This window comes from Ananas comosus, linkage group 10 (assembly GCF_001540865.1).
Source record: "Ananas comosus cultivar F153 linkage group 10, ASM154086v1, whole genome shotgun sequence".
Taxonomy (NCBI): Eukaryota; Viridiplantae; Streptophyta; class Magnoliopsida; order Poales; family Bromeliaceae; genus Ananas; species Ananas comosus.
In genome coordinates this window covers 6,702,338-6,716,562 of record NC_033630.1, presented here as the reverse complement: position 1 = coordinate 6,716,562, position 14,225 = coordinate 6,702,338, and the positions used below count along the sequence as shown (strand labels likewise).

Genomic DNA, 14,225 nt, shown 5'->3' with positions numbered 1-14,225 from the left:
CAATGGTCAAAAAGTTGGAAGCATCAGATCCTCTATACTTCCGATAGCATAATAACTCTACACACACCATATATATATATGCTTAATTAAATATTTATATTAATCATAAATACATATTAAATAATTGGATTAATTTTAATACAGATTCCTGCAAATATAGTAAACGTCAAATATATCCCAACAAAATTCAACTTTCATATGTTGTCCCTATAAAAGTTCTAATATTTTTAAATATGTTCCTTTAGTTTATTGTCGTTAGAGAACTATAAGAGAACAGTTTTATTTTCAATTTTGTCTATGTGGCTCTAAAAATCATAACAATATAATATAAAAGAGATAAAAATGTCAAAAAATAATCAAAATTATGTATTTAACCTATAATTAACTAAATTTTTCGAACGAATTTTTACGACAGGGATATANACGTGGATTTTATTTTTTTTTTTTTTTTGTTTTGGGGTTCTGTTTTGAGTTCTATAAGAGCCGCTCAGGTCCGAAATCGACCATTGACATCCCCATCAATAACTGCCTATTCCTGCTTCCAAGAAATGGCAGTAATAGAACATGTGTAAAAACGACGTACAGGTAGTATTGGAAAAAAATGGAAATATTGGCGACAAAACGTGATTAGGTGGCCGAGATAGAGAAAGGCAAGTGTTCCAGGTCAAGCNAAAACGACGTACAGGTAGTATTGGAAAAAAATGGAAATATTGGCGACAAAACGTGATTAGGTGGCCGAGATAGAGAAAGGCAAGTGTTCCAGGTCAAGCCTTCACATGATTCAACCAGTTTGATTGGTTGGGCTCCTTGCCTTTTTACACCTACCATCTCATCACGGACACTTGTCAAAATTTAATGCCCATCTACGCCCATAAAATGGGAAACGTACTAGCCTGTCACCTGTTTTGGCCACTCCATAGTCCATGCACAAACAAAAGCTTACTCTCAATCTTCCAACTCTTCTTCTCTCTCTCACTCAGCTGATCTGATCTCTTTTCTTGAGGAATATCATTTGCAGCTTCTCACAGGGATCCGCAGCTCCGGTTGTCCTCCTTGTGGTAAGCCTCCTCCCTGATCGATAACAAGTAATAAATATAAGTTTGTAATGTGTTGCTTTGAGTAGTAGTTGAACTGCATAGTTGCTGATCAAACATAAGAACAGTAGATCCGCGCTGCGATCAGCGGCCCATTTAAGTGTTCTAAAGCTCATTTCATGATTCAATAGTAGGAATAGGCAATGTGTTGTATGAGACATTTCTCTTCTGTTTCCATATTGTGTTCTAAGGTTTCTACATATGAACTAAATCTATAAGCTTCGATGCAATTAGAAGCAGAGTTATGCAGAAAAACAAAAGAATAGTAACTTGTTTGTATTCAAGAAGATTCTGATAGTGTAGATGTCTCTGAATTGTGAACCCACAGAGTTGCAGAATTGAAATATGAAGAGGCCAACTATGGTGCTCTACATTACGATTTGCTGTGTAGCATTCGTCATATCAAAGATTGTCATTTCATGCCTCCTCTACAAAAAGTGGGCAAGAAAGCGCCGAATCATTGAAAATAGTTTATCAGGTAAAAGTATCCTTTTGATTTCAGATATATAGATAAAACAGAGCAAACTGACATCACTTGCAACAGGTGGGAAGATGGTAATGTTTCGTTCCACCACGACGCAATCTCTTTGTGCTAAATTTTTAATGAGGAAAACCATGAAGTTATCAAACAAGGACATCCTTGGTTCTGGTGGTTACGGCACTGTGTACCGGTTGATGATAAACGATACTACAACATTTGCTGTGAAGAAACTGAACAAAGGAAACTGCGAAAGAGATCGTGGATTCGAAAGAGAGCTGAATGCAATGGGTGACATAAAGCACAGGAACATTGTCCCTCTCCATGGATATTATATAGCACCTCAGTTTAATCTTCTCATTTATGAGCTAATGCCCAATGGAAGTTTGGATACATTACTTCATGGTACTGATGTGGCCATGATGTACCATCTAAACTATGTTATTTATAAGATACCAGTTAAGTTCAAGTTCTGACACCTACTAATACAGGCAAATCAAGCAAACAAGAAACGTTGGATTGGGCAACAAGATATAAAATAGCAGTAGGTGCAGCACGGGGTTTATCGTATCTTCATCATGATTGTATTCCACGTATAATCCATAGGGATATCAAGTCAAGCAACATACTGCTGGATCAAAACATGGAAGCAAGGGTGTCTGATTTTGGATTGGCGACCCTCATGGAAGCCAACCAGAGTCACGTCTCAACGGTTGTTGCGGGGACTTTCGGATATCTTGCTCCAGGTGCAGTGCATGATCATAAAAACATTTTGGTCCACTCTCTGTTGAGATATTACAATCTTATTGTTATTATTGACAGAGTACTTCGATACGGGCAAAGCAACGACAAAAGGGGATGTTTATAGCTTTGGCGTGGTCTTGCTTGAACTACTTACTGGTAAAAGACCAACAGATGAATCATTTATCGAAAATGGCACCAAGCTAGTAACCTGGGTAACTTTCCCATCCATTAAGCTCAATGCAATCATATTTATATCATTCTCTAATCAGTTTCTAAATGTTCTCGAAATTCAACTAAAACCATTATGACATCCAGGTCCTGTTACTTCCTACACATGAAATTAGAAAAGAAATAAATAAGCTACAAGATATCACCCTTAATTTTCACAATCAATCTCTGTAAAGAACGAAGCATTTGACAGTTTCATCAAGTGTTCAATATTACAAACTGGATTCACAACAAATCATGCCAAACCAACACCAAGAAAGAGCAAAACAATCCTTTGCTTCGTTACTTCATTTAGGTTCAGTTATGCGCTCTGAGCTACAGATTAGTTATATTTTCAGGCCAACTTTGCAACGATAAATGCTATTAATGTTCTGACAGGATCTTCCCAATATATCCTTAGAAGATTATGTTCTTATCTTGAGGTGATAACTATCCACGTTCCTCAATATGTTACTATTTTCTGCTGGGGTCTTCCTGTATGTTGTCAAATCAATTAAACAGTAGATCATTTCAAACATTTTATGTAACAATAGTAGTATGCTACAATCTGTGCTTTAGAGATGTTGAATCATTCAGATTATGCAGATTTTAATTAGCGTAGACCACAAAATAGCCATGTCAAAGTTAGAAAACTCGTCATCTTTTATGCATGACAACATTTTCTCCGATTTTTTTTTGTATGAAATTTGATGCATTGAATTGGAATCTTCAAATATATATTACCCAATAATTTCGATAGTTCTTTTTATTTTTTCAATCTAGATAACGACTAAATGGAATGCTATTACCAGCCAATCACTTGTCTTAAATATCAGAATCAATTTCTGTTAATGTTCACAATCAACATAATCACAGTTCAGCTAATCAAGCAATGTGCACACAAAACTGTTGCCTTGGCTTTGAGAAAGCTTATAGTTGCCCTATTACACTAGTCATAGATGAGCTCAATAGGATAAAATAAATTGTATTTCTTCATACAACAAACATTTCTGCTAGTTTTTCTTAGCCCTGATTACCAGTATAAATTCAATCTCATGAATTCTACTATCACAATGAAATATTTATTAGTTATATTTAATTTGTCAGTAATAATGAATATCAATGAAGATGTTTTTCTTTCTCCCAGTTTCATGTTTTGAAGGTTAATTACATCACTGTTCTCCATCCTTCACCTGAGTTTCCATTTTGGGCCCAAAAATTATGATTCTTAAAAGTGGGTTCTCTGATCTATTAGTTGTTTCAATCAAGTCACATCAGTCAAAAAGTCCCTTTGCTCTGATGGAAATTTCCGTGTTAGCATCAAACCTGCTCACCACATCAACAGCGAGCTTTGAGACATGGCAATTTTTGTCTGAGTCTATGGGCCTTTTCATGAAGAGACTTGATTGGAGCGAATAGACCTTAGGGACCTAATTGCAAAAAGTAAAAGGCTGCGTATCAAAGTGACAATCAGGATAAAGGTTAGGGGCCGATGGTGCAATCAACCCATATTTTGATAATTGTCAGATGACATCTTAACTTTTACAAAACATGTGGTGTGGCAGGTGAAAGAAATTGTAGAAGGAACAAGGGAAGAACATGCAATTGATGATGCCTTGGAGTGTTTTCCTCTTGAAGAGGTTAAGAAAGTGTTCAATGTTGCAGAAAAATGCCTAGAATCAGATCCCTCCAAGAGAGCAACAATGGCAGAGGTTCTCAAGATGCTTGAGTAAACAAGAGCGATAAGCCTATATGGGTTTTGGTAGTGTTGCCTTTTTCCATGCAAGGTGTCAGTTCATTACATATAGTGAACTGCCAACTCATGTTGCCTAATGTACTAGTCGGTGTTTTCAGTCACAGCCAAATTTCATTAGATTCATCATGAAATAAGAAAATAAACACTGATAAGACTACCTAAATGTACTATTATACATCAATAGTCTCCGCAAAAGTTGATGTCATTATGGATTCCACAGTAATATGGGCTTTCAAGATAAAAAGAAGAAATATCTATTGCCAGGTCTAACATGCATGAAAACATAGCTATGCTCGGTATAACACTACAGTACCACTATGAATTTAATTGAGGTAATTACTTTACGTTATACAGTTTTTAAGTTATTTTGAGTAATACACATTTTATCAAATGCTAAATATCAAAAAGTAAAGAGTTCCTCCAGGGCACCAATAAATAGTCTACTGTTATGTTGACCGGATGATTTCCCGAACAATGATGCAGAGCATAATGTGAAAGGACATGATGATTTACAAGTTTTAATCACCTAGAAAGTCAATTTATATTCAGAAGTTGGCAATAGGATCCTGAATTTCACGTGGCTTGTCCATGACAGGAATTTGTAGTGGCAGAAACAAATTTGGGGTTCTGCTGGTTCTAAAAAAAAAAAAAAAAAAAAAAATCATTTTAATGTGTCTAATTTGGCTAACATATCTTTATCTCAAGTTCTCTTCTGATATGTGTCGACAAATGATGCCATAAACAGCCTTCATTCCATTCAATCAAAAAGAATCAAAGGCAACACTGCTGATCCCGAGCCTTAAATTTTCATAAGGGCAGAAGTGTACTAGTTAAATTCTAAATTCTTTAATATTTTATTGAGGTGTTGGCATAAATGAGGTCCCAAATAAGTGTAATAGGATATGTTTGTTCTCCAACTGGGGAATGAACCCATAGTTAAACTAATTCTACCAGAAACATTAAGATTAAAAACAAAATTGCGAGAGCTTATAATAAAAGTTGTAGCATATAAAGGACTATTCATCCGTTACATTTGGGTTGTGTGTGTGTGTTGGGGAGGGGGGGGGGAAGGAACAAACTGGAAATTGTAATTGACAATTTTAACAACTATGTTTGTTTTGGTCTTAGAAACAATGAAAAAAGTAAAAACTAACAATTTTAATCTTATGTTCTCTGTAAAAACTGTAACATTGACAAATGATCCCACAAACAGCCTTAATTCTGTCCAAAAAAAAAAGGATCAAAGGCAACACTGCAGGTTCCAATGTGCTTGATAGTGACTAGGGCGTATGAATGTGCTTAAAAATATCAAGAAAAATGAATAATGACTTGCGAACTTACTCTAGCAAATACCTATAGTTGATTACGATAAAAGAATTACTATCTACAATGTAATTAAGTGTGCCTCAGAATAGTATCACAGGTTACTCTGTAGCCTCACTAGAAATGTTTAGTTTTAAGAGATTATTGAGATCAAAAAAGGCCACATAAAGATCTTAAAAGCATGTTTTAGATGTAGACAAAACATAGAACAAGGAAAATAAGCCTACTTGATTTTGGCTCTATCTGAGAACCATCTGCAGTCCATGAGCAGCCGAGGCTTTCAGAGTAGGAGAAACAGGAGAATTTCCAAAAAAGCCATCATAAAGAGCTAAGTTGACATTTGCTGAGGTGATTTCAGCATCAACATTAGAAGGCACCCCATCACTTGAGATGGAAATCTGTATTTACGAAAGAAAAATAAAATAAATGCATATTCAACTATGATGCACAGATACTACATTTTGCTAGTCGTATCGTATCAGATATGTATCAGACACCAATACTCGCACAATACATGTCCGATACGTGTCGGATACTTTATAGAAGTATCCGCCATTTTTGAAAAGTTAGAAAATTATCGGATACTTGATGGATACACGACGGATACACTAAGTATACTTGCGAGATAGGGGGCAATAAGATTACAACTCCACAAATTCGTGATTAATAGAAACTAAAAGATCACAATTGGTCTGATTATTTCTGTTACTTGATGAATAAAAGTTAACTGTGCTCATATCTTTACACAAGTTAGTTTATTGCTTTACATTAACTAATCATCCAAATATTCTAAACTTCTTTTAATGTCTATTATAATATATAACAATAATATGTATTAAAAAATAATTTTTTATTATTGTATCCCCTAAAATCGTATCCTAAGATTTTTAGAGTTTGTCAAACCGCCATATCCGCATCATATCTTATCAGTATCCTGTATCAATATCTCTGTAACATTGATATTCAATAGGCCACCGCATTACATAGTCCACCACAAAACAAATCAAACTGATTATACTCACATAAAGGAAAAACAAACAAATAATATGACTTGTTTGAGTTCATGCGAAGGAAAATAAATAAATGATGATATCCAACAACATTGCATACCAGCATTTTAGTTGGCTCCAACCAAGTTAAAATTATAGATGTTCCTTGTTTGAGATCACGCCCTTGAAAGGTGTTACGGAATGTTGATAGAGAAGAGTTATCAATAGCTGTTGGACTTTTAATTCTGGGGGTTATAAGATCATCCAAGGCATTCCAAAATGTCTTGCCATCGACGTCTCTTACAAGTACAATGTTCAGTGACTTCTCCAAGGGTGCTGTACATCATACTTACATTATTAGATGATATTTCTCTTTCCATAAATATCTAAATCATCTTAATCAATACCTTGGTACAGGAAAGTGAACACTGAAGAAGCCTCTAGAATATCAGCTGCTGATTTTCCATTCCAGGAATGTAAGTTTTCTGTAACAGAAGATCCCACATAAAATGCAGCAGCATAGACCTTGACACCAATAATGGCAAAGACTTTTTCTCTGTAGCCTAGGACATAGGTACATGTTGTAATGATGAAAGTAAGCATCAGATCTACGAATAGTAGATATAAGCGACATAGGTACTTATTAAATGATAAAAGTAAGCATCATATCTATGAATCAATCAATGCTTTACGACAGATGTCTCATGACCTATGACCTGATGTGGTCATGCTCTTTTGAGTGTGGGTGCTGCAAGCGTGAAAGGTGTGTGTGTTTTTCTTTTTTTTGGGGGGGTGGGGGGTTATTACCTGTAGAGCTTTGTTTTGTTTCTCACTTACTGTTCAGATTCTTTTGTTCCTTAGCGCCATCTTCTCTAACATGACATCTCCCCATGACTTTGACAAGTGGCATTATTACTTTCTAGTAAAACATCAGAAACATTTCATGGAGTATAATTCAATTCCACTTTGCCCCCTTCTGGTTGCTTTTTGGTTTGTAAGGACCTGCTACTAACATTGTGTTAAACTAGGTGGCAAAGTGCTGCAATTCGTAGTCACTTAGTAGGAAAGTGGAATTGATCAACACCTATTTGGATGGAAGGGAGAGGCCAGGGATATGAAGATAACCCTAACTTTATAGCATTGTATTGTATTGTGTTATGTGTGAAATAGGATAAGTCTTAATTTGATCATTAGTTAATAGTCTGTAGTCCTTAACTTAGGATGATGTTGGATAATAGAATTTTTATATAGAGTTCACCTTATAGTTGCAATTTCAGATGCTGTTGAGAAATTCTAATTTAGTTAACTAGTTGTGTTTGTCTCTTAGCTAGGGTCATCAATATCCAGCTTGTAGTCTCCATCCTCATCTAGCTGTGGTCTATGTTCTATTATAGGTATTACTTTCCAGCATGGGGCATTCCAGCTGAGCAACGCACTTCTACCTTCACTATATTGTTTTCTGTTACCCCATTCGCACAACAGCCGAGCTCTCGTTCTATCTTTTTTCCATAGCTAGTTTCTTTTGCGTGAAACCTGCACACCTCAATAAGTGTGGCATTAATCCAAGACAAAATTGTGGTATCCACCTTTTTCCAAGTGGAATATGCTGGATTCGGTTCAGTCTTCTTGTCTGTCACCTCAATGAATTGAGAAGGAATGATCTCAGTGCCATCCATGTGAGATGTTACTCCAAAACTCTCCAACACTTGTTTCCAAACAAGATAGTGCTATCCGTAAGTTTGATAAGAATTAGGACATTGATGTTAACAACTGGAAGAGAAGATGAGATGTTTGCCACCATGACAGTTGAAGCAGGTTGATATTACTGTAGCAGCAGTACTGTAGTGGAGGTATTGTAGCTGTGGGTAAAGTAACAGAGGAGAGATAGGAGATCTTCAACACAGAGAAGAGAGGGAAGAAAAAGAATAATCAAATGTTAGCAACAACAGCAGGGAAGAGAAGAAGATGGCGGATCGTTGATCTTACCCTAGAGAGTTTTTGGCTCTAAAACTATGAAAAATAATGTGAAAGAACCATTATTCTCTAACCCCTGTTTGGTTGGGGGTTAAGGGGTGGAATAACCCCTTAACCCCCTGTTTATTCCCAAACAGGGGCCTAATGGGGTGGGGTTAACAAACCCCACCCCAGACCGGGTTAGAGGGGATAAGTGGGGTTTGTTAACCCCACCCCCCACCCCCTACCCCCCCGGTTTTTCGCCTTAGCTCCGCATCATAGCTGGAGCACTGTAGCTCTTCTCCGACCAAACCCTTGCGTAACTACAGTGGTTTCCTCCCTTCCTCCGATTTCCTCTCACAAATCGGATCATCCTCACCTTCCTTTTCCCCCGATTTCTTCTACCCCCGATTTCCTCATAGGAAATCACACCTCCGGCCAATGCGATTCATCTTTGCTTGAAGCCAACGGCGTTGGATTTTAAAAAGGGCTTCGTCGTCACCTCACCTCCCCTCCTCGTCGGCGTTGGTCGTAAGTGCCTCGCATCCGGCCAAACCCCTTGCTACTTCTTCCTCGTCGCTTCTGCGAAACCCACGCTTCCGGATCTAGCTTCTCATGCTCGATCTGTGCCGGCCTTCACCTGCGATTTGGTTGTTGATTCTTTGTTTTGGGGTTTTCTTCACCTGCGATCTGTGCCGGCCTTAACCTGCGATTTGCTTGTTGATTCTTGGTTTTCAGGTTTTTTTCACCTGTGAACTGTGCCGGCCTTCTCACGCACGATCGTTGCCGTCGGAGCAGCTTCGTGCTGCCAATCGAGGCCTTCAGTTGACATCTTGCCAACTGCGGGTTTTTTGTACACCGCCACTGTTCGTCCCCGCAGTTTGCTTTGGCCGATCCCTGTTTTGGGGTTCAGATTATTTTGTGAAGGCGCAAGTATCTCTGTGCTTGCCTGTGGACATCCTTGAGCTTGGTATATTTGCTATAGACAGGTTACATTGCCCCTAACTTTTCTATTTATCCAATGCCGCTGAAATAAACCAAACGAATTTGCATGCTGGTTGGTATAACGAAGATGATGCATATTGGTAGATCTGATCATACTTTTGCATATTCTGCCGCATGTTGAATATCGGTATCTGATAATACTTGCGCATATTCTCATTGCTATATGAAATCGCCATGTTATTCATACTCTCGGATGTCATGATCAAGAATTGTAGAAAAACTGAGGGAGAGATATACTACTTGGAAAGTTGTGGTTCAGCGATGATGACGGTTCTAATTAAGATTAGATGGATGGCATCGATTGAAAAATCAAAGCAACCCCATGTTAGTTGGAAACCGCTTGAGCCTTTTGTGGGAACGAACCATCTAAACCTTATTTGGAAGAACATGCATTTGTACATAGGAGACAGATATATAATGAAACATCTAATTTATGCTTGCTTTTACTATAGCCTTGTAGCCTTTATACACTATACTTGGTAGTGGAACATAACTCTTGCATTACTTTTTTCTACGCAATGATAATACATTTCCTAACTTCGCGATTACGTTGCCTGGCTATTGCAATCTTTTGTAAATGATACTGTGTATTTAACTCATATTCATGCAGCCATCATGCACTCGTTAATTATAAACTACAGATGCGTCCCTTCAAGAAAGTTTCTAAGTCCAAACAGAAGCAAGGTGGGTTGGCAGATGTCTCACCTAATGAGGTTAGCGGTGGTATTCGTATTGATACAAGAACAATGAGTCAAAATTGGAGCAACATGTTGGATGCACAATTGTTGGGGCTAATGAGAGATGAACATACATTTGGTAATTACATAAATGGGTCATTCACTCCGATTGCTTGGAAGAGGATGGTAACTGATTTCAACAGTCGGAACTATGTGAACCTAACAAAGAAACAATTGAAGAATCGATTTAAAGTTTTAAAAAAAAACTTTCAATTTGTACCATTCTCTTGCTAATAAGAGCGGGTGGGGATGGAATTTTGACTTGCACATTCCCACACCAGGTGACGCAAGAATCTGGGATTCTGTAATAGCGGTAAATACATTTGCTTATATAATTGCGTTACTTTGTTATTAAGGCTTGTAGATTATATGATAGTATTAAATTGTTAATATCATTTGTTCAGGAGAATCCGACGTATGCCAGGTGTAGAGATAAACCCTTTCTCGCCTATCAGGACATTGACTTTCTTACCCAAAATATAACTGCGTCAGGAAGATATGCATTTACAACTGCTGTGCTAATACAATTGAAAGCTCCTCCGGGTCATCCCCTGGTGAGGATGATACTCTTGCTGGCATTAGAATGTCAGCATGTAATATCTCACCGTGTCCATTCGAAGCAGGGACGTCTGGGTGCGCCAGAAATGTTAACGATGATGGCGCAAATACCTCACGCTCCCCAAACCCTCCCGTGTTGCGCACAACCGGTGCAAGTGGTTCTGGCCATAGCTCTGGTGGTAAAAGAGCTCGATCTCCAGAGCACAGCAATAAGCAACCACATACTGCATCTACATCAGGGCTTTAGACATTTGCGTATTGGTAGTTGTTCTTTGTCGTTTCTAGACCTATATTGCTTGTGGTAGTGAATTATGTTGTATGTTGCTTTGGTTTATGTTTTCTCTAGTCTTAGCTTTGCATAGTTTCTTGCTTGTGGTAGTAAATTATGTTGTATGATGCTTTGGTTTATGTTTTTTCTAGTCTTAGCTTTGCATATTTTTTTGCTGTTTGGAACATTATTATCTGTTTGCGCCATTTATATTAACTCTTGCTATAGCTATATGTTCGTGTGTATTTCTTAATTTTTTCTGTAGTTATTTTTGTGCTAATTTATTCAGTATTTACAACAGTTGGATTTTGAAAGACAATAATGGCCAACGCACTATATAAAACAATTTTTTCGTCAGCAACCATAGCCACCGTTATGACAATATTAGATGACGATGATGAATCTTTCGAGGCTATGATGCAACTTGAGCTAGAATCTGAACCAGTTGCAAATAGAGTTCCCAGAAAAAGGTGTCGAACTCGGCCGTTTACCGAACATCAAATGTTGCATGATATTTTGTCTGGTCATCATGAACGCTGCTACCATCACTTTCGTATGAGTGCACTCCGCGATGCGTTAGTCGAGAGGGGGTTGATAAGTAGCACAAGAAATATGACCGCTGACGAGCAGTTAGCCATATTTCTATATGGCGTAGGCCATGGCGTGGCAAACCGAATTTTGGCGGAAACATTCCAACATTCCGGAAAACCATTAGTAGACATTTTAACAACGTTGTATGTGGCATTGTGAGACTAAAAGATGAATACATAATGTTGCCATCAAGTAATGCTGCCGTGTATCCAAGGATTCGGGATAATCCAAATTTCCATCCTTTCAAACACGCTTATATATATAATACATTGGTGTATAAAAATATTTTGTTACTACTAATGTTTTTCATCTTTTCTTTAAAACTGCAGAATGCTATTAGTGCGATCGACGGAACACATATTCCAGTAGCGGTCAGAAGGAGCAAACAAGCACCATTTCGATGTCAAAAAGGGTTTACCTCACAAAATATGCTGGCTGCAGTGTCATTTGATCTAAATTTTTTATTTGTATGCACAGGGTGGGAAGGATCTGCTACCGATACGAGAGTACTTCGATGGGCGTGCGAAACAGGTGGTTTCATTGTTTCCGAAGATAGTGTTGCTAATTAATTATCGTTTTAATTAAAATATATATGAACAATATTATTGATAATTCCTATTTACTTATAACTAGTAATTTTTATTCGCAGGCAAGTATTACTTAGTAGACTCGGGATACGCAAATACAGAAAGATTTCTTGCACCCTATAGAGAAGAGCGTTACCATATTAGTAAATTTGACGGTAACACACGGGCCCGCGTTCATCGAAATCCACGAGATTTTTATAACCACTAGCATGCTCAATTAAAAAATGTGGTCGAGAGAACATTTGAAATTTTGAAGAAGCGTTTCAAAATTCTTAATGTAGCAACACCGTTTCCGTATAAAGTTCAATGCTTGATTGCTATGGCATGTTGTATAATACATAACTTTATTCGTCGTCACCAAGCAAATGATAACATTTTTTCTGAGGACCCAGATGAACAGAACGCTGAAAATGAAGGTGGAGAATACGATTTAGTGGGAGTAATTAATGACTCCCAAAATGGTGAGGATCTCCGTGCTAGTATTACAAACCAATTGTGGAGCACTAGAACATAATTTTATATAAATTTGATAATTGTATTGCTATTTGGTATAACTAAGTGCAGTGGTTGTATTGTTATTTGACATTTCTAAGATGATGATGTATGAGATGCATATGCTTTGTAATATTTGCTTATTTATGCCTTTTATGGAACATATATTAATGTTAGAAATTGTGATGAGATTTTCTGCTTTGAATGTTGGTAGGTAGATCATGTTGGTAGATGTAATTGTTTTCTAACTCTGTTATATAGTTGTACTCTTTCAAACTGTTTTCGTTGTATATGTATTTGTTTTTGATTCAATGTGTTGTTATCTGTGTAAAAGTTCGTTGATTTGCAGATTGACTTGATGTACTTAAATATTTGTGTATTATATATGATATCCGAATGGTAATGCTAATTTTTATCAAATCTTGCAGCGTGTCATATGAGCGTCATAAGTGAAGTGAAAAAGTTGGGCGTACGCCTTGTGATGGCTAGAGGTGCTTATTGGAAGTAAAAGTGTTATCGCCACAAATCGGGTTTGAAATCGCCTAACGGTACTGTAACACACTGGACCTTTGCAAATTGCGAGGTTCGAGTGTTTGTTGAGTGTTCTGAGTTTTTCCAGATATTCTGGAGGTCGTTGACAGTGTTCCGACCTATGGCTCATATCCCGAGAATTATAGTATTTAAAGTAGCGCTAAGGTCACCAAAGCGATGGACTTAGGCTGCTCTCGGGTTGCTGTTTTCTGGAAAGTGTACCGGTACACCTCGATGGTTGTACCGGTATAGAAAGTGTACCGGTGACAACTCGATGGTTGTACCGGTACAAGTGGGATTTTCTGCCAACCCGAGGCTCGGGTTGCTGTCGCGCAGGATTTGTATTCCCGTGTACCGGTACACTTTCCCGTGTACCGGTACACTTTGCTCTGCAAGCTGTTTTTGTTGAGGGGTGTTTTGGCATTTGTTGCAACTCCTATATAACACACCCCAGCCCCCTTAGGAGCTCTTTTGAGCCCTAACCAGAGGAGAAACAAGGTGAGGCTTCCTCCACTTGTTTGATTTCCATTTTTTATGGATTATTACATGTTTTGATCTCCTCTCTCTTGCTTTTCCTTGCTTTTTGTTGGTTTCCTCCATGGGAGAAGCTTGGATTTTGGAATTGGAGCTTGCTTGAGGTTTGATCTTCAACCCTAGCTCATTTCCTAGCTTGAATTGGTGCTTTGGAGAGGTTAGTAAGTTTAAACTCCTCTTTGATCCATATTTTAGTGGATTTTATTTGTTGGAACCCTAGAATTGGAACTTAGGATTTATTTTGGAGATTTTGAATTTGTAACTTCTAGAACCTAATTGATTGGTTTAGAATCTTGGTTTAGGTTGGTTTGGAAGGACTCTAACTCCCATTTGGAGATCGAGAGAGTTTTCTTCGCATTCGGTGAGTTTTCACCCTTT

The 14,225-nt window shown here is 37.7% G+C and overlaps 2 protein-coding genes across 10 annotated transcripts in view; one reads left to right on the top strand and one right to left on the bottom strand.

Annotated features, from left to right (window-relative positions):
• Nucleotides 672-14,225, bottom strand: part of LOC109716512 (fatty-acid-binding protein 3, chloroplastic) — a 31,747-nt gene continuing 18,193 nt past the window's right edge. The window contains exons 3-6 of one of the 8 annotated variants that reach the window (XM_020242003.1): nucleotides 6,999-7,199; nucleotides 6,713-6,927; nucleotides 5,830-6,000; nucleotides 672-1,071 (exon numbers count right to left, since the gene is read on the bottom strand). In XM_020242003.1, the coding sequence (XP_020097592.1) occupies nucleotides 5,842-6,000; nucleotides 6,713-6,927; nucleotides 6,999-7,199 (575 nt within the window). In that variant the 3' untranslated portion in view covers nucleotides 672-1,071; nucleotides 5,830-5,841. Of the gene's footprint in view, nucleotides 1,072-1,903; nucleotides 2,357-2,520; nucleotides 2,645-2,684; nucleotides 3,019-3,418; nucleotides 3,954-4,896; nucleotides 4,916-5,829; nucleotides 6,001-6,712; nucleotides 6,928-6,998; nucleotides 7,200-14,225 lie in introns of those variants that run through there. The other 7 variants (XM_020242011.1, XM_020242009.1, XM_020242005.1 and 4 more) reach the window with 7 other exon arrangements.
• LOC109716511 (receptor-like serine/threonine-protein kinase At1g78530) lies at nucleotides 1,370-13,368 on the top strand. 2 transcript variants are annotated; one of them, XM_020242001.1, is made up of 6 exons: nucleotides 1,370-1,572; nucleotides 1,639-1,977; nucleotides 2,064-2,318; nucleotides 2,395-2,528; nucleotides 12,033-12,234; nucleotides 12,353-13,368. In XM_020242001.1, the coding sequence occupies exons 1-6, from the start codon at nucleotides 1,440-1,442 to the stop codon at nucleotides 12,496-12,498; spliced, it is 1,209 nt and encodes a 402-aa protein (XP_020097590.1). In that variant the 5' UTR covers nucleotides 1,370-1,439; the 3' UTR covers nucleotides 12,499-13,368. The 2 variants fall into 2 exon arrangements, with proteins under 2 accessions (XP_020097590.1, XP_020097591.1); XM_020242002.1 differs by lacking the exons at nucleotides 12,033-12,234; nucleotides 12,353-13,368 and adding an exon at nucleotides 4,089-4,475.